This window comes from Podarcis muralis, chromosome 6, assembly GCF_964188315.1.
Source record: "Podarcis muralis chromosome 6, rPodMur119.hap1.1, whole genome shotgun sequence".
NCBI classification, from domain to species: domain Eukaryota; kingdom Metazoa; phylum Chordata; class Lepidosauria; order Squamata; family Lacertidae; genus Podarcis; species Podarcis muralis.
In genome coordinates this window covers 72870280-72897167 of record NC_135660.1, presented here as the reverse complement: position 1 = coordinate 72897167, position 26888 = coordinate 72870280, and the positions used below count along the sequence as shown (strand labels likewise).

Genomic DNA, 26888 nt, shown 5'->3' with positions numbered 1-26888 from the left:
TCTCTTTGGATACAGAGGCATTTTTATGATCAAGCAAGCCTAACTTCTTGAACAGAACCTCCCCAGCAGCTGTTTGCATGCCCAGATGCTTCTGGAGTAGAAACAATGTAGTTCTTGAAGTTTTGGGTTTCACAGCTGCCAATGGCTTCCCAAAAGTGACCACAGAACTCTGCAGCCTCTGCCGTAATTCAAAAAAATCAAAATCATTCAGCAGCCTTTTCTTCTTCCCAAGGTTACTGTGCAATAACAAGCATTAATTTATAAAACCCAGCAGATGAAACATGCATTTAAATCACATAGTAACCAACAACCAACTTCCTATTTTAAAATACTACAATTTTTTTAAAAAAGAAAGGGGGGGGGGGCTTTGTGAACAAAATATCCTAAAATTGGATATTGGTTATACTGAAAACTGGTTGGGAAATACCATGGCTATTACCCACAAGTCATAATGCATAAATAGTCTAAGAAGGAAATCTTTAGTCTGCTTATTTTAAGATTTTAGACATTTCTGCATTAAAGTTTTGTTCCCATGCTCCTTGTTTGTTGCTTTAGCACTGAGCTGTAGTGTGGAAGAAGTTCTGTGAAAAAGATCATACTGACATTACACCTCAGGTGGCACACATTTGCCATTAGGTCTAGCCCTATGATCCTGCCAACCTAGCAGTTTGAAAGCACATCAAAGTGCAAGTAGATAAATAGGTACCGCTCTGGCGGGAAGGTAAACGGCGTTTCCGTGCGCTGCTGTGGTTCGCCAGAGTCCTGCTGGCCACATGACCCGGAAGCTGTACGCCGGCTCCCTCGGCCAATAAAGCGAGATGAGCGCCGCAACCCCAGAGTTGTCTGCAACTGGACCTAACGGTAAGGGGTCCCTTTACCTTTACCTTGCCCTATGAATGTTCTTATCTATGCATGAAAAAATATTAGTACAGATCCAGTAGAAGTATGGGTGCATTGTGAATTGCAGCTAAAACCATACTGCCTTCGTGTCTTGCTGGTGGGCTTCCGAGAAGCATCTGGAATTGTGAGAAACAAGATGGGCTAGACAGACGTTGGATCAGATCCAGCAGGACTCCTTATACTCTTACTGTGGGAATCAAATCCACTGAAAAAGCATTTCCAGTCCCTGCAGAATATTACTTGCTGACACCCTTTGTTTGCCTGGAAAATGTACCATTAATGTAGCATAATATTACATGTATTTACATTTAACACATAAACTTGGGTCACAGACTCAGAAGATGTCAGTCATGTCCTTTTCATTATGTCAGCTCCAAGGACTTAACCACAAACTGTTTTTTAAATTCACTACTCACAAGTGGTTCAAGTGAAAAGAAATAATTCATAATACATGCGATTACACCTGATTTTTAAAAGCATCCCCCCTCAACACAAAAAACCAAATAATTAATGGCTAATGGCCATGATATTAATCACCATATACTAAACAACAGTTTCTGAAATACGAACATACTTCCATTTAATAAATTTTGAAACAAATCCACATTTCTACTTACAGTATAATTTTTCCTCCAATCATGTTTCAGTATTAATTTTCATGGGACCTAATTAGAAGAAAAAAATATTTCTCAAAATTACCTTGCATAAAAATCTCTTGCACCTTTTGTTCCTTTACCCAGATTTTTACTTCCTCCTGAAGCTGTGGGTTGTCCCTGAGAACTGGGTTTAAACTGTCTACGTCGTCCTAAAGCAGAAATTAAGAAGAACCCTATGTTATACACATTTAGTATTTTATGAAATTTATTTCCTTCAATCCAACAATTTGTTGAAACCTATGTATTCTGAAGAACACAACTGCAGACCTGTGACAGAAGTTGTCCCAAATGCTTGATTCCCCCCTCCATTAAGGACCCAGATCCAATATGTTGCCAAATAAATAAATGGCTTTAAATACTTCTCTATTCCATGCATGTTTTCAATAGCACCAAATCAGTCCACTTTAATTCTTGGATCAAAAAAATCTGTAAGACTACAATACCTCAATAAAACTACTGTCAAATTCTGTACTTGGACAATCTCTTTATTAGGCCAACCAAAATGTAACAAAATAGTGCAAGCTTTTAAGTTTTCCAAAACGTCATCAAGCTACATGGTGAACAGGGCAATATGGGGGAGAGAGGGCAGCTTGTGGTTGGTGTTGAAGCCATGGGGTCTGCATCTGGTGGCAGTCTTGAAACATAATAACAGAGAAGACAGAAAAAAATACAGATGAATCTATGCAGCTATTGAGTTGCACCAAGGTCTGCTGGGAACAAGAAGCAGAACAATGGCTGATTTACCATCTCTGAAACTCTCTCCAACCTTAGATGAAACACATAGGCTTCCACACATAAGGATGGAAAGATTTTCAGAAATTAGGAATCAATCATTGCTATGCCTCTTATTCCCAGCAGAAAAAGCTCCATAAAGAGCTTCATTTGCACGTGGGCTACCCAGTTCCCATTCCATCTCAAGACTGATCAGGTGAAGATTCCATGGCTTCAATGTCATAATTGTTGTCATCTCACTTCTGCCAAGTGCTCTGTTAACTTTCTAGCCTGGTCAAGAATTTTAGGAGCGTGCAAAAGCTTGTACATCCTTTTGCTATATTTTGGTTGGCTTAATAAAAGGCATTGTACTAATACGGATAATGAAAATCGTATGGGTGAACATAGCTACCTTCATCTTTTGTGTGACTAATAAAACTAATGCTGCCTTATAAACTATCATATTGAACTTTAAATACATTTTGATTTACACACCAACTGGAGTTTGGATGCTCTAAAACCCAAAATTCAGCCACTCCTCCATTAATACAACAAATTAAACAAAGAGATGACATTGCTGAATCTGAACAAGTGCATCTGTATACACTTCTTTTGTTACACAATTTATACGGTGTGGGTGGATTCTGAAGAATTATCATAGTAAGATTAATTATTTTAAAACACTGTTAAATAATGCTTTTCTTATCTGCGAATTTCAAAGACAAGTAAAAATCTATACTGAGTGGTCGATGACTATGATTAGACAAAGGCTGAATTATATTCACGAAATGCAAGAAAAGAATATAAAAGACGGCTGCTTATTTACATACAAGAGGACTCTCTACTGAAGGAACCCCCCCCCCAACTATTGTATTTCAATAGCATGAAGTACAATGGTGGACCTATTACTGCATTTCTCAGGGGTTGCCTGTGAAGGCCTTCTTGGGTGCCCCAGAATGAACTGTAATTCCCTGATCTCCAGTTTTAATTTAAAAAGAAGTTTCTAGCATTTATTGAACCCGAGATATGAGGCAAAATATACAGAAACAGTTCTTCTCAATTTTTATTTTTTTTGTGATAAAATACACAGCTCCACCATTTCAGTGTTTTACTTTGCCGCCCACCACATGGAAAAAAATTCCCACCCCACCAGAAAATAATCCTGTGGACTCCCAAGTGTATGAGAGAGGAAGGTGGTGCACTCAGGCAAGAGAGGGATAGATGCACATGTGTGTGTGAGAGAGAGGAGGGGGTATAAACTATCTAGTCTGCATGTTATGTGCGGTTTGAGTGGCGGGGGAGAGATGGACAGGTGAAGTGTATGTATGAATGTTAGAAAGGTGCATGTATGTCTGTGAGCAGTGACTGTATGTATGCAAGCAAGCAAGCAAGCAAGCAAGCAAGCAAGCAAGCGTGTGAGTGTGGTGTAGCCACCTTGTATATTTTTCATAGTACTGCTGGAACGTTCAATAGTGTGTGCATATGTGATTTATGGAACGCGGGTGGCGCTGTGGTCTAAGCCACTGAGCCTAGGGCTTGCTGATCAGAAGGTAGGCGGTTCGAATCCCCGCAACGGGGGTGAGCTCCCATTGTTCGGTCCCAACTCCTGCCAACCTAGCAGTTCAAAAGCACGTCAAATTGCAAGTAGATAAATAGGTAGCGCTCCAGCGGGATGGTAAACGGCGTTTCCGTGCGCTGCTCTAGTTTCGCCAGAAGTGGCTTAGTCATGCTGGCCACATGACCCGGAAAAACTGCCTGCGGACAAACACCGGCTCCCTCAGCCAGTAAAGCGAGATGAGCGCTGCAACCCCAGAGTCGTTCGCAACTGGACTTAACTGTCAGGGGTCCTTTACCTTTTTATGTGATATATACACAGATATATCCTGTGTGAGCTCTACAGTCAGGAGCAGCAGGACATAGCTGCTTCCCAATAACCTAAGGTTGTCTATGGCAGAAGTAGGAGGGAAGAAGCAATGACAGCACTCTCTTTAATTTTGTGTTAGCCACCTCCCCCTCCCCATCTACTTTCCTAGCGTAAGCCACCAGATTCTCCATCCGGAGATCTTGCGGTGCCACTGCGTCAGGAGTTGGGAAGATGGCTTGCACGAGTTTGTGCACTAAGTGATTGCACAGATCCTGAATGACATGCTCGTGCCAGGCTTGCCCTCACCCTGGTACTTGAAGGTGGTAAAGCTGTGGGCATCAAATTTGTGTCATCATTCATTAAGGAGATTGCTGTCCCAAGTGAAGTCGGAAGAGCAGTTTCTGGGATCGTGCTAGGTTGCTGGTCTGTTATTCCTCCAGGAGTCAGATTCATTTGATTAGTTCCCAGTGCATTCATGGTTCTCATGTGCAGATGAGCCTAAGGCTGGGTGGCTGGCTGACCTTGCACTTGGGACTGCAGTGGTGCCTGCTGGGACTGGTTGCCATTGGGAAGGCCAAGAGCTGTGTAGGCTTACTGCATGGAACTGGGGTCAATGGGGTTCAGATTACTCAAAGAAGGAGTCGTTGCCTGTCCTGTCCCAGAGGCAACAGAATTCTGGATCCCACGAACTGGGAATCTAAGGAGTGGTTGCTGGTTTCTCTTGTCACTGGCATTTTTCAGTGGAAGACACACAGGACAATCTTGTCGCGTACAATTTATGCTCCCCCATGGCAGCCATTTTCTGACTGGTGCCCACAGCACTTTTTCAAAATTCAAGCACTGTACAGGCAATGCCCAGTTGGCAAGGGGTTGCATTCTAGGTCATTGCATGCTTCTGTGAAATCATACATTGAAAAAGCCTGCAAGCATCCTGCCCCACCCCCTTTTGTGACGTTTTTGTGTCACTTCCAGGTTTGGTGCAATGCACGAGTGTGTGGTTGCACACATATCAGATGCACCTAAAATGATCGCTGCCTGTGTGGTCAAATACCTGTCAGGTCTGTTAACTCAGTCCTGTTTTTCTTTAAAACACATATAATCTTTTAAAGGCATTTTTAAACATCAGAGGAAAAGAAATCCAATCCTACAATACTTACTAATTTTCAAGTTAGTGAAATAAGGCCCAAACTAAACATATCAGGCCACTATAGATACATTAACACAACCTGGCTGCTCATAAAGTGGTATGTGTGTATTATTTGAAGGAACAAAAGCATGCAGGGGAGGGAAGAACACATTACCTTTCTGTGCTCTACTTCAATAATGGAAATAAGCCAGCCTGGGAGGAAAAATAGCCTAAAGCAATGGAGTGTAACAAAATAAGGCAGGGAGGGTTTCATGTAAAGATTAGGGACCTGCCTCTTGTTTTTTATGAGTGGGGAAGCTATGAAGACAGTTGCCCCATCACATCTTGTTTGGCTCTCAGATGGAAAGCAAGTCTGCTTACTTGATTGAAGTTATTCAGCTTCAAACAATGTGTCTGCCGGCTACTGTTCCCTACTGCTCTTTATTCAGCTCTGGAGCTCAAAACTGCTTTGGATGGTATGTCTGTTTGAGCCAATCATAAAAAAGCAAGTAGGATTATCTCATGCCTTTTGGTGACAGGCTACTGAAGTATTTTCTACATCAAGGAGTAATATCTAATGAGCATGCAAAAAAAAAAAAAAGGTTTAAAAAATTATATACTGAGAGAATAAAACAATATACATTTAATTAATAAATAAATAAGCCTCTCCCTATGGGTCTATCCTCTGCTTTGAAAATGTGGAAAGCTCACCCTCCTGGCAGACATCAACAAAACTTATGGAAGGAGGTAGTGCCAGGGATTTATGGGCTTTGTAATGCTTTTATCCAGATGATCCATAATATCTCATCTGCCTTCACTGAGGATTAGAAGAGGCAAACAGCCTACTGCACTAAGCTGACAATTAGATTTGGGTGCTCTAAGATTCTATGAGCCACCTGGATGCAAGACTTGAAAATATACTCATCGTACATTACAAAACAATATTCCATTTTTAAAAATGTTTTAACACATGCACAAAAACAGACTAGTTAATTAGTTAAGACTAGTCAAAATATCCATGGCTTTCCTATGGAAAGAAACACGCAGAATCTCTTTGAAACAAGAAAGCAAAATTGCTGTGTGACGTCAAGGATCAAACAGAGAAGAAAGTGACCAAAAAACTGAAGAGATAGCTGTGATGCATACACAATTTAAGCTTAAACCTGCACTATTAATTTCACCAAATGGGCTTTTTAGGGCTGTTTATGTCTGACTGTTGAAAGTGACATTTAAGTGAGAGAAGTGGAAAGAAGCCATAAGTGACAAAGTAAGCACTTAAATACATGATTCAATAAGAATTTCTCTAGTCCCTAAGCACATCTGGGAGGATGCAGGAAGATGATTGCTTTACGGAACATATGTATACAAGTTCACCTGTTTCAAACTATCAGAAATGGGCAGACTGATAGAACTATACATTTCTCAACATTTGGGTGGGATTGTTTCCCCCTTCTTTCTGTTATTGTACATCTGGGATCAGATGTGTGCTTTCCTGAGAGGGGTAGTGTTTTAGGTTGGGGGAGGGGGTCGGCAAGGATCCCCTAAACTCCTGGGTGCCAGATTCTCCTCATAATTCCTAGATTTAGTAAATGCTTGAATTTAACCAAGGTGTCAGATGTTGGATTTAGCAGTCTTAACTAGTTTTTTTTTTCCTGATCAGGAAATCATCTGGCAGAAGAGCCATCATGTAGAACAGAAGAAAGATAATGGGTTATTAACAAAATAGTTACTCTCTTCCAGGTGATAAGGGGTGGGCCCCCTCCTCCAGCTGTATGTGTGCAGACACAAAAGGGTTTAGGTTGGGATTTCAATTTGCTGGACATGGGTGGGAGGAAAATCCCTTGGAGTTTGTTAGCAGCAAATAGCAAGAAGGGGAACAGAGAACACCATGTGGGTTGACTGTGACAGGCTGTAAAAGAGAAAATGGCTGATTTATGTGTTTGGGACCCAAATGATGCTGCGCCTAAGAGAGAAGAGATCCTCTAGAAATGTGATTGTGCTGAACTCTCTTCATCTAGACTCAGGTTCTATATATGTGTAAATAAACCACATATCATAAAGACACCACAGTTTCCGATGTGGCTCATTGTCCAAAAGTAAACATAGACCCTGTACACCAGGAACCCCTGGAAGCTTACACTGATCAGAGATTGGGGTCACATGTAACATTCTCACCTGGTGCCTTCATTACATATATTTAGGCGCCAGGCAAAAATGGTTCTCTTTAACCAGGTCTTTGGCTTTGGTGAAATAATATTCTATGTCACTAAACGCCCCTGCAACCAGTTAAAGTTTCCAACTGCTTTTCAATGAGCTCCAAGTAGGATGCATTACAGTGATCCACTCTGGAAGTTAGTAAAACATAAATGGCTACAGGCAGGTTCTTATGTTCCAGCAAAGAGCATGACTTGTACACCAGCCAAAACTAGTAAAATGAATTTGTAAATCACCATAAATGGCATCAAAGAGCACCCCAAATCGATGAGCCTCTATCTTTAGGTAGACTACAACCCCACATGGTACAAGCTGTACACCTATCAATGGATCAAGTGATCCGTTAAGAACAGTATTTCAATCTTATCTAGTGCTTATTGTAATTAGACCTCAGTTTGTGAATGAATCCATGTAGGAAAGGTAGTCCTACAATGAGGGTCCCAGGCTATGTTTATAACTATTGGTTACCAATTACATCAACCATAATGCAAAGAACTGTGAATTGGTTTCTTTGAGTCCAATGGGTCTTTGGGAGTTGTGTTTCCTAAACAGAAGTTCCTCAGGTCACACGAAAAATTGCTTTTGAAATCAAGGAGAATGTCAAAAGTCACTTGTGCTATGGCATGGGGGGGGGGGGCGTCATTTGTTTCTAAAGTAGTCATAAATTCCTCTAGCACAAAGCATGAACCTCAACAACTCTTTAGATGTCAGCCAACGTTCCATTGGCACATGTAATGAATTTAACACACGTTGTAAACTACAACTGTTGCAATTACTGTAAAAAAAAGTTTGAGTATCATGTCTCTACTCTCTGAGAAGCTGCTATGCCAGTACAGAACATGAGAGTTTGGAACATAAAGATATTGTCCAGGACTGTGAGACTCATTATAATGATGCAAACTTATTGGTGATCACTATGGGCACATGGGACACTATGGGCACTATGGGCATGGGCACAAGGGACGCGGGTGGAGCTGTGGGTAAAACCTCAGCGCCTAGGACTTGCCGATCGCATGGTCGGTGGTTCGAATCCCCGCGGCGGGGTACGCTCCCGTCGTTCGGTCCCAGCGCCTGCCAACCTAGCAGTTCGAAAGCACCCCCCGGGTGCAAGTAGATAAATAGGGACCGCTTACCAGCGGGAAGGTAAACGGCGTTCCGTGTGCTGCGCTGGCTCGCCAGATGCAGCTTGTCACGCTGGCCACGTGACCCGGAAGTGTCTGCGGACAGCACTGGCTCCCGGCCTCTAGAGTGAGATGAGCACACAACCCTAGAGTCTGTCAAGACTGGCCCGTACGGGCAGGGGTACCTTTACCTTTTAGCTTGCAAAACTAAATAGCCCTCTTTCAAACATGTTGGCCAATGGCCATAAAACCCCATACTCTCACAGCATTTCCTTTTACCTCCACAGAGTCTCTTGTTTTCATCCTAGTCCCTTGTACATTCCAAGTTCATTGATAATCTCAATCCGAGATGTATTTATAAACATACCAAAAAAAAAAAAAAGACCAATTGACAGAATTAATTCTAGAACAGAATTTTGATTTGTTAATTTTGTGCACTGTGCATACAGCCAAAATGTTAACAAACTCACTAACATAAAACAGAATCAGGATTTGGGATCCAAACAAAACCGAGAGAGACAGAGACAGAGACAGAGAGAGAGAGAGAGAGAGAGAGAGAGAGAGAGACAGGCTATCAAGATAATTCTTTATACACTCCATAAAGTGCTATCTTCTCTGTACCTGCTTAGATGTAGCCATACTATTGGTTTCAATGCACACAGGGTATGCATTTTAAGCATTAATTTTAGCTGCATTCTTTTTCAAAAATAAAGATAAGAAGATTTTGCAGCTCTCATGGAGGTCAGCAGCACATGTCCTTGCCATCTGTGGTCTAATTAACCATAGCTCCCACTAGATGCTTAGAGAGGGACAATTTAAAACAAGAAATAGAATCAAGACTACTACAGATGAGATTCCTTAAAATGTTCCATCGCTTTCAAGACAAGTCTTTTTAATATACAGCAGCAGCAAAGATAAATATAAAAAATTGTTTTCAACAACCTAAATTCACTAAGATACAATTTTAATTGCAATATATTACACATTTTAAATCAAATACAGTTTTGTGGCACTATTTGAGACATTTGATATTTTAGTCAATGGTGAAGTCCTGCAAAGATCTCTCAGAAAGAAGCACTATTTTCTATATGTCGTTCTTTTAAAAAACTTACAGGTTACCTCATCATCATCATCTTACATTGGGCTCAAATAATCTGCTGGAATTCTCAACACTTGCTTTAAATCTACTGAAATGAAAACTGTTTAGAAAAGGAAGTGTTGATATTTTTCTTTTTGTTCACTTAGTCCCTTTCAAGCAACAATGAGGTTAATAGCTCTGCCCCAGTCCTTTTCTTGGAAGAAAGAAAGGATGGAAAGCAACCATACTCTGCAAACAAAAGACTAGAATTAATAGATCAGTTCCTGATTTACAGCCTAATGGAAGGTAAGCCGTGCACATGAGGAGCAAGTCAAAGAAGCAATTCCAGAGGAATTTGGATCAATAATGTCACACAAATATACACAACTTAAACCAGGAGTGGGGAATCTTTTTCAGGTCAATGGCCACAGTTCAAAGTCCGTTTTGGGGCCTAAAAGCAGCACGCTGGTCGGTTTAATCCAGCCCCTGTGGCAGTTTATTTCCTGGGGTAAAATCCTAAAAAAAACCCTCAACAACTTCAATCCTTTGGTCGGCCCTCACGGACCTTCACTTCATCAAATCTGGCCCTCTTTGAAAAAAGTTTGGACACGACTGCCTTTATGCGAAATTACCAAATTACCAGTGAAACCTTCAGGAGCAAAATGGCAGCGATGAGTGGGGATCAGAGATAAAAGTGGATGCAGTAATGGAGGTGACTCTTGAGCAATAGGCTACATTCTAGCCATGCAAAACAAACAAACAAACAAACAAACAAACAAACAAACAAACAAACAAACAAACTCTTTTCTTTTTTTTAACTAATATCTCCATCCAGGATGTTCACAAATGCAAACTGCTAAGCTAAGCACATGAATTTCTCATAGTATAGACTTAGTGGCTTGTTTCCAGAGAACAGAAAAGGACACAGGAACCCTAAACAAAGAATGAAATTGGTATAAAACGTGATTTGTGAACAGACAAAATTTCTCCATTTCTGTTCTGGCAAAGTAAGACATGGGATGCAGACCATGAAATTGTGTCTAACAAGTTGAGGTGATTTGGGAAATTGTTATGATTGTCACACAGCAGTGACTATAACTCATGTATGTGCGCTTGCTCACTCACATGCAACCCCCAATTTGCACAGGGGTTACGTTCCGGGTCATTGCAGACTTGCGTAAAATTGTGTGGACTTGAAACACCCTGTTCCACCCTTTCAGTGACGTCTTTTATTACGTTTCCGGGTCCCTTCCAATTTCATTGTTTGTTAGAGTTCCTGCGACCTCTTCTGTTATTCTGATACTTTTGGGGACCCTTTTCTTCTTTTATTAGTTCCAGAGAAGCCAGCATGCAGAGCACTTCTGCATGTGTGGGATGAAGGCAAAGACCTTTAAACTTATTAAAGGTTGCTGCTATCAGGGGGAAGCTTCCGTAGAACAAAGGTTGCTAACTCAGACTTGCATGCTAGCCACAAATTACACAACCACCTTCTGCCCAGGACTGCTGAATCATCATATAGTTCCATACTGAGAAATATACTGAGCTTACTGCGGTGTTTTAAGTTTTTAAGGTGACTTAAGAATATGTGCAACTTGATTTGTAAACTGTTCTGGGAGAAATGTGCCTATGGCTGCAAACAAACCCCCAGGCATTTTGTAGAAAGACTACAGACTACTCTACTCAGTCCCTATTACCAAGCAATCTCCACTGTTTTGCATAAACCCAAAGTCCTTAAACCAGGAGAAGGGAACCTTTTTCAGCCAGACAGTAGTGGGCAGGGCCAGACGCAAAAATGGGCAGTGTAATGGATGCAACTCTTACCTTTGTACAGAAGGCTATATTTCACCCTTGCAAAAACCAGAGGTATATGCATATAAACACATCTCTCCATCTCACATCCAAACAAGGAAGTCAAATTATCAGAGTCCAAGGACACATTCCAGTTGGACAAATGCACTTTAGGAGGGCATGGAACAGCACTAGTGAGGGGTGTGGTCTAGGGAAAGGGATGTGGAGTAGGAAAAGTCCCAAGTTTGACCCAGAATGCTGCATTTGACCCCTGGACCTGAGGTTCCCAACCCCTGCCTAAACCAATCCTCTTCAAAGAAGTCTTGCTTCCAGACATTTTCATTCCAGTATACTTGCACTGACCATTAAGACACACTTCCTCTTCTTTCCACACTGTCAATTACCTTTCACTTTCTAGTACTTGAACTGCTAAATGCAGTCCTTGACTATCGCCAGCTCTTTGATTATGAGAAAGTGTACAATTCAATTCTGTACGTATTCTGGAGTCAAAAATATTTGCCACATAAAACACACAATGTTTATAAATCTCAACAGAAGGCATGGATGCATCTTGAGTTACTCGTGATGCCACAGATGTTTGGCCAAAATGTTTGCATGGCTCACTCCCCTTCCTCCAAGCACTTGTCTCTTCCCACACTGACCTCATTATCTTTAAACTAAGGTGTATTAACGTCAATATTTTAAGTTTCAATTTCGTCATCCAAATTGTACTTTAACACTTTTCATTACTTTGATCAAAGTATATCTGAAAACATTCAAAGCTGTTAGGAGTCAAACGTTCAGCTGCTTTAGCAACTCCAGAATCAACTATGACACGTCCTGCATAATGCTGGTAAGCATGACTAACTGATTTAAAAGGCAATGTAGAAACATAATTGAGGCCCGGGCTTCAAACATACTTGATTTCCCCCCTCCTTGTTTAAACACACACATCTTGCATCAATCACATAGTCTGCCATTCTGTTACATAGCCAGGGACTTACTGGAAAAGAGACTACTCTTTTCTGTACCTTGGGGGCGGGTGGGACAGAAGGCACAAGTCAGATCTCAGCTTTGCTGATTACTATTTTCATCTCCAAACATTTTCGTGGTCTATTTTTGTGATTTCATAGAAACAAAATGTTAATATTCTCCCTGACCTAGATAAAACAGATTATGTGCTGCTGCTATATAGCAAATCCATTCTCAGTGGTACTAGCAGCTGCACACCTGGGGCTGGGGAGAATCTCAATCATTTTATTACCATTTGAAAGAATCCTAATTAGGAAATATATGATTGTGAATATTTACTGGTCAGAGGAACTATCACATTTCACAATTAATGGCAGGAATTAATTAACAGTGCTTTGTGGATTATCCAGTTGTATTTTTCTTGTACATAACCTTGTAATAGGTGGTTATTTATATACCACCTCTTACCACCTTGTACACGGTGATGTACAAGCTACTGGTTTGATGTTTACAAGGTACACAAGTTTGCCCCTTGATTTATAAAAGTATTTATAGATCAAGGGGCAAACTTCTACACAACAGTAGCTTGTAATCATCAAAACAAATACTATATTGTTGGCTAGTAGAGTCACCATAATTTAAATGATCTGAATTGGCATCCTGATGTTTATTGTTTGTTCATTTTTAAATCCCTTCCTGTCTGTCATCAGAAGTATTAAAGTTACCTGAAAATTACTGTATACCAGATTTCCACACATTAGAATAAAATAAATTCAATTCTACTTTGACCTTTTAAATTAATCTACAACTTTCACATCTTGAACTTTCATTACTAAGATTTAGCTGACAATATGTACACATGCTGTCTCTCTCTCACAGGGATGAACCATGTTAAGCACTTTTATGTCCTATTTCATTTCAACACGGAGTTAAGCATTATTTCATTCTCACTGAAATAAATTGAACTTGGAAGGTGGTCAAATTTGGATAGGCCTGTGCTCTTTCTTCTCTAGTTTACAAATTAATAACAAACATAAGGAAAGTTGAACAAAGACATACTATCAAGGACAGAATTCCAAATACAACATTATATATACAAAAATGCAACACTATTTAATGGCCTCTGTGCCAGATTAAAGACATCACACTACAAGCATAGCACAAAGCAAAATTTAAGTCACAAAACCGTTTTCCTCTGGTGCCTATAGGATAGTGGAATAGGCACAAGGCAAACATGGTTAGGAACGGTGCTCCATAACTGGAGTACTGTTACAGAAGATAATCCGCCTTCAATAATTACCTATTGGTCCTTGAAAGTGGGAATACTCAAAGTAAGGCCTCAGCTGAGGATCTCAGTATATCTTCATTTGAGAGAAGGCAGTTCTTCAAATATTTCAGTGCCAAGTCATTTAGGGCTTTACAGGACAAATGAGCACTTTGAATTCCATTCAGAAAGAAATGGAAAGCCAGTGGAAATTTCTCAACAGTAAAAGATGATCAAGCAGCAGGTCCCACTTAATCTGACCATTGGCAGACCTACACATAATTTATTATAGTAATCCAATGGATCCAAGGCATGGTTTTGTTTCATGGGAAATTAAGTCACCTCAATACTTCTTTATGCTTCTCCAGGCGCTAACAGCACTATTATGTCTCCCATAATGGTTTAGCTGGGACTGGGGGGGGGGGGAAGATTTAGCAAACATTGATAAAACAATGGTGGAGAGGTCACAGTTCTACAGTTAGTGCTGTTGAAAAATTCTCTGAGATTAATCAACAGTGTTTAAAACCATACAAAATAATATAGAAAGCAACTATGCTTGCCTACATCCCAACTACTGTATTGACCCAAATATAAGCCGCACCCCAATGTAAGCCGCACCTTTAGAATTGGAGGGGGGGGGGGATAAAAAATACTTGAATATTCCTCACTGCTCCTGGCTGCGTGCTGGGTGGGGGTGGGGAGCACTCTTGAGCTGCCAGCGGCCTTTCCCTTTCCTGGCCTTGGGGAAGGGGGGCGGCCGCTCTTTGTCCCCCCCCCCCCCCGCTCCTGGCTGCATACCGTAAGGTCGCAAATATAAGCCACACTTTAACTTTTCAAAGTCGGAATTTGGGGGAAAAGTGAGGCTTATATTCAGGCCAATATGGTACTTTAAGCACTAGAAATAGTATCGGTGTCACAGAAATGCGTTTACATGGTAACAGAAGAAATAACCAACTGTGTATATCCCTGGTTATTTTACTGGAGGTTTTTTGTACTGTATTTTATATTGTTTACTGAAAGAATATTGTTATATTCTTTACAGTGAAAGAAACTCCCTCCCAAATATATTGTTTGTGATGCAGGACATATTGACCAGCTTTTACTCCCCTCCTACATGAGCTCTGCAAGTGCAGCTTCGATTGAAGTGCAGAGTGTTTGAGGACCGGGACATTCACAGGGAAACCAAAATGCTTGTTTACAAAGCTATTGTACTACCAACATTACTATATGCTTGTGAAACATGGACAACTTATGAACACCATCTCCAACTCCTCGAAAGATTCCATCAACAGTGTCTCTGAAAAATTGTACACATCACTTCGGAAGACAGGCAAACTAATATCAGTGTACTGGAAGAAGCAAAGATCACCAGTGTTGAAGCAATGATTCTTCAACATCAACTTTGTTGGACTGATCATGTTGTGCAGATGCCTGATTATCGTCTTCCAAAGCAACTACTCTATTCCAAACTTAAAAATGGAAATGCTGGTGGTCAACAAAAGAGGTTTAAAGACTGTCTCAAGGCAAATCTAAAAAAAATGTAGTATAAACATTGACAACTGGGAAACACTGGCCTGCGAGCATTCCAGTTGGAGAACAGCCTTTACCAAAGGTACCATGGGCATTGAAGACCTCAAACTCAGGACGCAAGGGAGAAACGTGCTAGAAAGAAGGTATGCTTGGCAAATCCACACCACTATCAACTCCCGCCTGAAAACCAAAGTCCCCACTGTGGAAGGACGTATGGATCCAGAATTGGCCTCCACAGTCACTTACGGACTCATTGTTAAAACCATGTTTATGGAAGACAATCTTACTCAGCTACGAGTGATCATCAAGGAAGAAGACATGTGTGAAGTTCACATGATGGACTCTCCTTCATTGGAAGTTTTTAAGCAGAAGTCAGATGACCATCTGTCTTGGATACACTTTAGCTGAGATTCCTGCATTAGGGGGTGGGACTGGATGACCCTTGGGGTCCCTTCCAACTCTACAATTGTATGATCCTGTGTGTCTAAAGTTACATATCAAGCAATTTAGAGTGATATATCTGTTCTGGCGATGTATGAAGAAACAAGAGAAAAGGGAGGAAAACTCCAGAAGACAAGGCGATGGTTAGGTGATGGCTATTGTGGGGAAAGAAATTAATCCTCTGCTCCTCAGTCTACATAGTTTTCTCTCCCTCTTTTCATGTATATCAGTGGTAGGGAAGCTCTGGCCCACAAGCCTATTTGCTTATTTATACAAGATTTCTTGCCGCCTCTTCACTGTAAGGTCTCAGGAAGAGTTATAGCGATATTATCATACAATTAAAAGCAAGTAAAACGGTTTATGCACAGTTAGAAAAACAATTCCTAGCAAAAGCAGCACAGTTAAACAGGAGAGATAGGTTCCATAACAATAAAATCCTTAACTGTCAAAGTCTGTAGTGACTGCAGCCATTCAAATGTTGCATAACAAACGGTAGGTATGCCAATGACTGTACATAATGCTATGTTCCTCTTAGTTAGCCCAAAGGTAAAGAACAGAATTCCATTAAAAAGCATACAATAAATATGAGTTAAGGTTTTTTCATTTAAAATCCTGTCATGAACACTACCTTAAACTCCAAATGTAAAACAAAAACTCAGGATATAGTATTTGTACAAAACTAAATTTCTAGACCTGACAGTACAGAGATCAGCCTGAAAACAAGTGGACAGTTCTAGGGGAGAGGTGAATATGATATGTAGGAATTTGAGTGTCCTGCATAGCTCTCTTTGCCTCATGACCTCCAGAAACAGAATATATGCAGGTCACAGGGGCAATGAATCTGGGTGGTGACATTGCTACCAGCATGCACGCACAGGTTTCTCTAGTTTGTGTAGTGCAAACTTACTTAAAACAGTAGTTTCACCAGCAGAACACTCCCCTCTCCAACCAAAAGGAAGAATTTTTGAAATTGCTTTCAATAGGCTTTTTTTTTTTTCTGTATTACCTCAGTAAATGTTAAGGAAAGCAGATCAGCTTCACAGAATACGTCAGCAAAGATTGTAGCAGATGTGAAGGGGTGGGGGGACATGAATCCAAAAAACAACCCTCACACAAAATCCAATTTAAGCCCAATTTTTCTTTTTCTCACATTCCTGCTGGAAGAGACTCCTGAGGAATACACTACACAAAAGAAAAATAGTCCAGTAAGTTCACAGTTAGGGACAGGTCAATGTGAATATCAAAATGCAAGGAAGCAATAGTATGGCTGCAGCAGAAAATGGGAAGCTGGCCAACAGCTCTGCTTAGAGTCTAGTGGCCTTTCTCTCTTCTCCCTCGGCTGCTATCTAGAAGCGGCCATCCAACTATTGCTTCTGTGGGTTGTTGTTCTGTTTTAACTCCTGATTGCCTCGCTTATTATGAATTATACTCTTCCTATCAAGCACATTATTGGGGCAGCTTACAATTAAATATTGAACACACGGCAATATACAAAACAGAAAGCTAAAAACAGCAAGTTCATAGAAGCAGCATACATATCAAAATAACTGAATAAAAACAGAGGTGTTAAAAGGACAGTGATAATCAAATCTCTTTACTCTGTTCCCATTGCTTTACTGCTTTCCTACTCCCTTTCCCTCTCAAGGTTGTGTTCTCATCCGTACCACAATCTTTCCTTCCTCTTGTTACTCAAAAGAAAGTCCTCGAGTTCAATGGTACTGACTCTCATGTGCACATGACCATCACTCACTGGCATAAAGGCAACCTATTTATCCCATCTCATCCAAACAGAGCCACTGCCTACAAAGCCAGCAATGTGTATGGCAAGAAATAGCTCACACACCACCACACTGCTGATTTACTTCCTCAAACTAAACTCTAAAGGTTTTCTTGTTAGGAGCTTCCTTGATAACTATCCATAATATAGATATAACCAAACACAGGCTAAAATGACTGCCAAGCAAAATGCTTACATACTGTTGCGTAAAATGCAACAAATTCTCTCATATATCCACTTCTGACTTTCCAGAAACATTTGCTTACATTTTTCAACAAATCAAGTTGTAAGAAAGTTATTTTTTTCTAGAAAGACAAACATCCATAAATTGCACATGCCTCATGCGAAGTTTCAAGCCCAGTTTAAATATGCAACACAGCCATATGGAGGTTGCTGCATGTGGCAAAGTGTTTGTGGAGTTTCCTAAGCAATTCCAGACATTTTCTCCCCACAAAGTCTTTTTTTTTTAATGAGGTTTTAAAGTAGCATAATGAAAAAAATCTAGAATTGTATACGAAGTAACCTGGCTGTCCAGCCACATGCTCCATTAAGCTGTACGTGAATGGGTCCTAAGGTGTTGAAGAAATGTGTTCTCTAAAATTAACAACCTAGATTAAAATACCAACTATATGAAGTTTGTAAAAACTACTATTTAAGTAAAGAAGTGTCCAATACAAAATTTGAAGAAAGTATTTTTGAATAGAAATGATACAACACTCACAGAAACTATGTATCATCTTCAAATAACCTGCAACTCGCAGTTCCAAGAACTTTTATAGAACTGTTTTGGGCAGCTTATTATCAATTTAATAATAATAATAATTTAATTTATATCCCTATTATTATTATTATTATTATTATTATTATTATTATACCATGGGCATAGGCATGATTTATTTGGGGGGGCAGGCTTTATGTTTGGGAGGGTAGAATCAATTTATCTACAATGCAAATCATCAGTTAGTCAGGTATTATTATTAATTTACTTGATTTAGAGAGGCAGCTCCCCACCCCCACCCCTGACTATGGCCATGCTATATCAAACCACCTGATAATGACATTAATTCAAATTATACAACAACAGCAACAATTCAATTCGCATCCTGCCCCTCTTCCCAAAGGAGCCTAGAGCAAGCAACTCCTACCATTCCCAACAAACATTGGCATAAGTTTGGGCTTTTGCTTTAAGATTCCTGTGATATTAAGGGATTGGCACTGACCCTGCAGAGCAGATGGCCAGGAGCATGTTTTTGGTCTCATTACAACAGCCATCACTTACAATGTAACTTGGAATACAGTGACCACCAACCAAGCAGCCAGCATCAACCTGCTTCCCTCTCCTTGTCTCCCATTGACTTAAAACCTGGACCATAAACCAAACAGTCAAGGCTGCATAGAGAGATTCTAGTTCCTGTATGATATAGGAATCAAATCAAACCCAAGTGTCAAATTACTTAAGTTTTATTAAAGAAGACTAGAAAGGGGGGGGGGGAGAGGGGGAGAGAGAGAAGAAAAGAACAGGAGTGTTTCCAGTGAAAGAAGATGCAACAGTTTAATGGTCTACCTAAATCTATGTTGAGCAATTTAACATAGCAAAAGCATTTTTGTGGTAACCCAGGGTCACACAGTTTGTGCTCAGGGAGTCTAAGGATAGTAGGAGAATAACAAAGAATGCAGGGAAAACAATCCATGTTTTAGGAGGGTGATAAGTGACAACAGATGAAGTAAACCAGCAGAATGGAGGGCTGCCTGGGGCTTGGTGTATACTGTATGTAGGCAAGTAAACACCAAGAAAGTTGATTAAAGCCAGGAATCACTCTGACAAGGGGAAAGATGGTTAATCTTTCCCAGTGAGAGAATCACGTGGATTTAAAAGAGGATTGTTTAATATGTGTCATGAGATGCTTCACATGATTTATTTTTATTTATTTAAACATATATATAGGTCCCCTTTCTGAGAAAAATTCTCTTATGGCAGCTTACATAGTAGCGACTTAAATTACAGCTTCAACAATAATAGAATAAAAATACACTACAATATTTTATTATTTAATTGGACTTGTTAGTTGCTTTTAAAAAAGCTAATACAGTGGTGCCTCGCAAGACGAAATTAATTCGTTCCGCAAGTCTCTTCGTCTTGCGGTTTTTTCGTCTTGCGATGCACGGTTTCCCATAGGAATGCATTGAAAATCAATTAATGCGTTCCTAGGGAAACCGCCTTCAGACCAGGTCCGGGGACAGTCTGTCCCCGGACCTCTTCTGAAGGCTGGGGGGGGGGGGGGGACAAGGGCTTTTCTTCCCACCCCCAGCATTTTAAAAAAACCCGGGACAGCGGAGGACTTCTCCGCTGTCCGAGGCGATTTAAAAGCCCCTGGGAAGGCAGGCAGGGGGGACAAAGACTTTCGCCCCCCGCCCGCCTTCAGAAGGTGTTCCCGCCCCCGCCCCGCTTGGGAACAGCTTTCCGAAGTGGGGCGGCTGGGGCAGATGTCCCCGCCCCCCCTCCCCACTTCGGAACAGCTTTCCGAAGTGGGGCGGCTGGGGCAGATGTCCCCGCCCCCCCTCCCCGCTTCGGAACAGCTTTCCGAAGTGGGGCGGCTGGGGCAGATGTCCCCGCCCCCCCTCCCCGCTTCGGAACAGCTTTCCGAAGTGGGGCGGCTGGGGCAGATGTCCCCGCCCCCCCTCCCCGCTTCGGAACAGCTTTCCGAAGTGGGGCGGCTGGGGCAGATGTCCCCGCCCCCCCTCCCCGCTTCGGAACAGCTTTCCGAAGTGGGGCGGCTGGGGCAGATGTCCCCGCCCCCCCTCCCCTCTTCGGAACAGCTTTCCGAAGTGGGGCGGCTGGGGCAGATGTCCCCGCCCCCCCTCCCCGCTTCGGAACAGCTTTCCGAAGTGGGGCGGCTGGGGCAGATGTCCCCGCCCCCCCTCCCCGCTTCGGAACAGCTTTCCGAAGTGGGGCGGCTGGGGCAGGTGTCCCCACCCCCCCCTTCGGAACAGCGTTTTAAAATGCTGGGGGTCGGGAGCGAAGCGCTGCCGACCCCCAGCATTTTAAAATCTCCCCGTGTCCCGGGGAGGTTTTAAAATGCTGGGGGTCGGGAGCGAAGCGCTGCCGACCCCCAGCATTTTAAAATCTCCCCGTGTCCCGGGGAGGTTTTAAAATGCTGGGGGTCGGGAGCGAAGCGCTGCCGACCCCCAGCATTTTAAAATCTCCCCGTGTCCCGGGGAGGTTTTAAAATGCTGAGGGTCGGGAGCGAAGCGCTGCCGACCCCCAGCATTTTAAAACCTCCCCGGGACACGGGGAGATTTTAAAATGCTGGGGGTCGGCAGCGCTTCGCTCCCGACCCCCAGCATTTTAAAACCTCCCCGGGACACGGGGAGATTTTAAAATGCTGGGGGTCGGCAGCGCTTCGCTCCCGACCCTCAGCATTTTAAAACCTCCCCGGGACACGGGGAGATTTTAAAATGCTGGGGGTCGGCAGCGCTTCGCTCCCGACCCCCAGCATTTTAAAACCTCCCCGGGACACGGGGAGATTTTAAAATGCTGGGGGTCGGCAGCGCTTCGCTCCCGACCCCCAGCATTTTAAAATCTCCCCGTGTCCCGGGGAGATTTTAAAATGCAGGGGGTCGGCAGCGCTTCGCTCCCGACCCCCAGCATTTTAAAACCTCCCCGGGACACGGGGAGATTTTAAAATGCTGGGGGTCGGCAGCGCTTCGCTCCCGACCCCCAGCATTTTAAAACCTCCCCGGGACACGGGGAGATTTTAAAATGCTGGGGGTCGGCAGCGCTTCGCTCCCGACCCCCAGCATTTTAAAACCTCCCCGGGACACGGGGAGATTTTAAAATGCTGGGGGTCGGCAGCGCTTCGCTCCCGACCCCCAGCATTTTAAAACCTCCCCGGGACACGGGGAGATTTTAAAATGCTGGGGGTCGGCAGCGCTTCGCTCCCGACCCTCAGCATTTTAAAACCTTCCCGGGACACGGGGAGATTTTAAAATGCTGGGGGTCGGCAGCGCTTCGCTCCCGACCCCCAGCATTTTAAAACCTCCCCGGGACACGGGGAGATTTTAAAATGCTGGGGGTCGGCAGCGCTTCGCTCCCGACCCCCAGCATTTTAAAACCTTCCCGGGACACGGGGAGATTTTAAAATGCTGGGGGTCGGCAGCGCTTCGCTCCCGACCCTCAGCATTTTAAAACCTTCCCGGGACAGGGGGAGATTTTAAAATGCTGGGGGTCGGCAGCTAACGCTTCGCTGCCGACCCCCAGCATTTTAAAATCTCCCCGGGACAGAGACTTCTCTGCTGTCCCTTGGAGATTTTAAAATGCTGGGGGTCGGCAGCGAACGCTTCGCTCCCGCCCGCCAGCATTTTAAGATCGCCCCCGGCAGGCAGGGGGAAGGCAGGCGGGGGGGAGCAAAGACTTTTGCCCCCCGCCGGCCTTCAGAAGAGGTCCTCTTCTGAAGGCCGGGTGTGGGCGAAAGTCTTTGCTCCCGACCGCCAGCATTTCCCTATGGGCTTTCGTCTTGCGATGCAAGCCCATAGGGAAATTCGTCTTGCGAAGCGCCTCCAAAACAGAAAACCCTTTCGTCTTGCGGGTTTTCCGTCTTGCGAGGCATTCGTCTTGCGGGGTACCACTGTACAATCTCAAAGTGACTTACAGTATAATACAAAATTAAAATCAATATAACGCTAAAAATATCTTCAGGAAAAGAAAGGGCTTAGCAGTAAACCCTACACAAACCTGGAGCGGAGTCCCTAAGATGGTTGGTTGGCACCTTGTACACCTCCTTTTGGCAACTCCTGTAACCAGGTTGGTGCCAGATGTATTGCTCATCAGTGAGGTTGAGAGTGGCTTTTTGTTTAATCTTGGCAATGCAGAACCTCCATACTGCCCACTGCTCAGGCTTGCGCCCCGGAGAGGTCACTTTGGTGCTACTAATGCAGCGGTTTGACTTCACCCCTGAAGGCGCACGGCATTGTCTCGCAAGACAAATGGATGCCAACAAGGACATGAAAAAGCAGGCTAACATACCTTACCCACTAAAAGAGGCCACACAATGTCTAAACGCTCTATTAAAGGCCAAAAGCCTGGCTGAAAATAAGTGTTTTTGCCTGGCACCTAAAAATAGCTAGTGATGGGAGTCAGGCAATGCCTGGGGAGCGCATGACATATGCAGGAAATCACCTCTGAGAAGGATCCCAAGGTTTGTTCAAATAGAGAGAGGTGGTCCTTGAGGTAGAGGAATACAAAAATGCACAAGGCTTTGTAGGTCAAAAATAGCACTTTCAGTTGAGCCCAGAAACTAATTGGTAGCCAGCACGGTTCTGCCAGAATTTTATATGTTCTGGTTTTACATTTCTCACACTGGTCAGCAATCTGGCAATCAAATTCTGCACCAGCTGTAGTTTCTGAACCATCTTCAAAGGCAGCCCTGCATAGAACATGTTGCAGTAATCTATCTTAGAGGTTACCAGAGCGTAGATAGCAGAGTTTAGGTCAGGCATGTCCAAAGACCGTTTCAGGGGCCTGCTTAATCCGCCAGTCTGTTTAATCTGGCCCCTGTGGCAGTTTATTTCCTGGGGTAAAATCCTAAAAAAAGCTTCACAACTTCAACCCTAAAAAAGGTTAACAACTTTGGTCCTCACGGCCCTTCACTTCATCAAATTTGGCCCTCCTTGAAAAAAGTTTGGACACCATTGGTTTAGGCTGTCCCTCTCCAGAGAGGGTGCAGCTGGGCCACCAACTAAAGCTCATGGAAGGGACTCTGCACCATTGAGACCACTTGAGCCTCAAATGACAGTTTGTTTATTAAATCTGTATACAGTGGTACCTCTGGTTACGTACTTAATTCGTTCCGGAGGTTCGTTCTTAACCTGAAACTGTTCTTAACCTGAAGCACCACTTTAGCTAATGGGGCCTCCCGCTGCTGCTGTGCCACCGCTGCGCGATTTCTGTTCTCATCCTGAAGCAAAGTTCTTAACCCGATATACTATTTCTGGGTTAGCGGAATATGTAACCTGAAGCGTATGTAAACTGAAGCATATGTAACCCGAGGTACCACTGTACTGTCCCTCATCTGAAAATCACAGACAGGGTGGCTCACAGAATATAAATGCAAAATGAGAATGCAAAATACAGATATAAAAAACCCAGTCTATTATTGTGGCAAGACATCATTTCAGTACTGCCACATCTGCAGATATAAAGGAGACAAAGTACTGTATGTCATGAGCATATTGCTGACAACTTGCTCCGAAATTCTGTATGACCCCCCGCTCCTGTTTCATGCTGATATTAAACAGAATAGGGGATAAAATTGAAGAACCCCACACTGAAGGTTTCATGCAATACTCCCTAAGTGCCATTCTCTGAAAACGACCACCCAAATTGGATCAGAACCATTACAACACAGGGCCAAACCCCCCCCCCCCAAGCTCAAACAGCCATTCCAAAAAGTTACCATGGTTGATGGTAAAAGCCACTCGAGAAATCAAGCAGAATTAACAGGGACACACTTTCCTTAAATTCTCTTGGTATACCAAGAAGCCAAATAGGCACTATAAAGTGGGAGAGGGTGATCATGTCAATGTTATGGGCTTTTTGCATATTCCACAAACCTGCCAAGGATTCAACAGGAGCACCTAATCTACTAAACACCCACACCAACAAGCTAGGAATGCTAACAACAGTAACACATGCAGTCCAGAATATAAGACACAATTTCAGCAAAGCCATCAGCTAAAAGCAGAACCATAACTAACAAAAAAGTTGTGCAAGCATATATCACTTGAAACAAACAGGTATTTAAAGCCATTGTGAAGGACCAGTGTGGGGCAGCTTGTGGCCACAAATTTCAGAGTAGTGGGGCCAGCCAAAGAAAAGTTCCTGCCCTTCATTCTTACTAATTTCACTTATAGTGGTGGTGGGCAAATGAGGAGGGCCTCCCACACTGATCTTAATATAAAGGCAGGTTAATATTGGTGTAGGTGGTCCTTCAAATAATGCTGACACAAACTATTCAAGGCTTTAAAAATTAGAACCAGCACTTTAAATTAGGCTCAGAAACACACTAGTAACCATAGAATCACAGAACTGCAGAGTTGGAAAGTATCCCGAGGGTCATCTAGTCCAACCCCCCACAATGGCAATGGCAGATGGCCACCCAACCTCTGCTTAAAAACTTCCAAGAAAGGAGAGTCCACCATCCCTCGTGGGAGTCTCTGTTCCACTGCCAAACAGCTCTTATGGTCAGAAAGTTATTCCTGATGCTTAGTCGGAATTTGCCTGCCTTGCTCCCTTAAAGACTTGAGTAGCTGCATTTTTAACTAGCTGAAAAGCAATAAAAGGCATCCCCAGAAAGAGTGTGTTACAGTAGTCAAGTATGGAATTACTGTGGCTAGCACAAAGCTCACCAGATAGAGCCACAGTTGGCACACCAGCTGATGTTGATAAAACACACTCCTGGAGACAGCCATCATCTGAGCTTCCCTTTTGGTTAGCAGAGTCCAATAAAATTTTCAAACTGTCTGCTCTTTCGAGAGAGTGCAACCTTATTTAAGAAGAGCTGAAAAGCACTTTCCCACACATGGCTTCTAGTTACGATAGCCAAATATTTTGAATTCTTAAAGCGATAGGCTTTCTTGAAGCAGGTTCATGTCACAATTCCTCTGCTTTTGCTTTCAAGTAGACACATATCTGAACCAATTAGTGAAAAATATACTACTACTGCAGAAGCAAAAGAATCACAAATCAACCATCCTGCTGTCCTTAAATGGGACAATTCCAAAATAGTTTTGAGACTGCAGCCTCAATCAACTGACACCATGGTGATCAACACACAGAGAAATACTGTAAGTTTAATTTGAATCAACGAATGACCAAGAATAATGTCAAATGTATTTTATAAAGCAGGGGTGGCCAACTCCCAAGAGACTGCAATCTACTCACAGAATTAAAATCTGGCAGTGATCTACCCCCTTTCAGGTCAAAGTTGTTGAGCTTTTTTTTTAGGGAGGAGGAAAGCCCCGATTTTTGAGAATTCAACCTAAGCCCTAGGGACAGAGCAGAGGGGAAAAGCCACTCAGCAACGGATTGCAACGGATTGCTGGGGAAACAAACAGCCTCACTGAGTAAACTCAGTCTTCCATTCTGCAGATTGTGCAACAATGGAGGGTGGGGCGAGGGGGAGGGACCAGATTCTATTTTACCAACACTAAGGAAAGGGACCCAGCCATAGACACTAGATTGCAATTGACCTCTTGGACATCCCTGTTATAAAGCTAACACTGCGACCAGAGAATAGCTTTAGGATAATGAATTATTCCTAATACTAAACTGCTGTTTTTTCCAGTATATCATTAAAATCTTTCCCAGATGTGCCACCAGGTCCTAAGAGAAGACCATTCAGAGAGCAGAAGTATCACAGATAGCTGCTCAACATCAAATTAGAAGAACAACTATATGCAATTCAATTTAGCCAGATATGTTAGTTTTAGTAACAACTGTTTTCCTTACCTGATAGGGCTGAAAGGCACTATCTTCCGCTACAAAATCCAGCTGTTTGTCCACAAGAAATTCAACTGCAGTGATAGAATTGTACAAACTTTTCCCAACCAATGGTTTGAACGTCTGTGGACAAAATAGAAGCATTTAAACATTATGCTTTCTAAAGATCAAAGCATTCTATTTTTAAATTTTGTTCAATAACTATAAAAATAAACTTATCAGCTACTTGGATATATAACAGTATCTGAATAATTATTTAGATCAATAATTACATGCCCCCCTTTTAAACAGTAATATACTTCATGCATTATTTTTTTGGAAAGATTTTCAATCTCATTCCAAAAACAGGGCAGACTAGCATCACAGAATGGAATTGCTAATAGAAAACGGTTGAAGACAAGGTTCTGTTCCCCATATCTGTGCATTTTCCACCATATAATCTCTTTTCCTCTCTCCAATATGTGCTTCTGGCAGTCTATCACCATGCTCACTCTGCCACAATGTACTGTGTCATCAACAAATTGCTAGATTTGATAGTTTCTGTGTTTTCAGCACATACAAACAGCGAAAAGAAGCCTATAAAAAGAGAACACATGCACAAGAGGCTGTAGAGGTGACAAAAATAGGCTTCACCCACCATAAAATTCCTTCATCTGCCCACAACAGATGGGACAGACTGAATAACAACTTTAGGGCAGTCTGAGCAGGAAGGTGGCAACTTCTAAATTACAAAACAGGAAACAAGACTGACCATTGTGGAATCTTTTGGGCCAAAGTTTGTGAAATGATAAAGGAACCCAATATAAGGAGTTTCCTTAGCTACGATGATGAGAAATGTAGAGCATGGGCACCACATCAGCCCTCTGCAATTCACTCAGAATCTCAATGGCTCCATCCTTATTTTGATTTCGCACACTGTTGGGGGGACGTGCGCACGCGCCAGGTTTCT

The 26888-nt window shown here is 42.6% G+C and overlaps 1 protein-coding gene across 6 annotated transcripts in view; it reads right to left on the bottom strand.

The window, feature by feature from the left end:
• The window catches only part of JMJD1C (jumonji domain containing 1C), a 118443-nt gene that overhangs the window by 27929 nt on the left and 63626 nt on the right, over positions 1-26888 (bottom strand). For 5 of the 6 annotated variants that reach the window (XM_028729380.2, XM_028729376.2, XM_028729375.2 and 2 more), the window contains 2 exons: positions 25949-26062; positions 1600-1705 (listed from right to left, as the gene is read on the bottom strand). In XM_028729380.2, the coding sequence (XP_028585213.2) occupies positions 1600-1606 (7 nt within the window). In that variant the 5' untranslated portion in view covers positions 1607-1705; positions 25949-26062. Of the gene's footprint in view, positions 1-1517; positions 1539-1599; positions 1706-25948; positions 26063-26888 lie in introns of those variants that run through there. The other variant, XM_028729378.2, reaches the window with a different exon arrangement.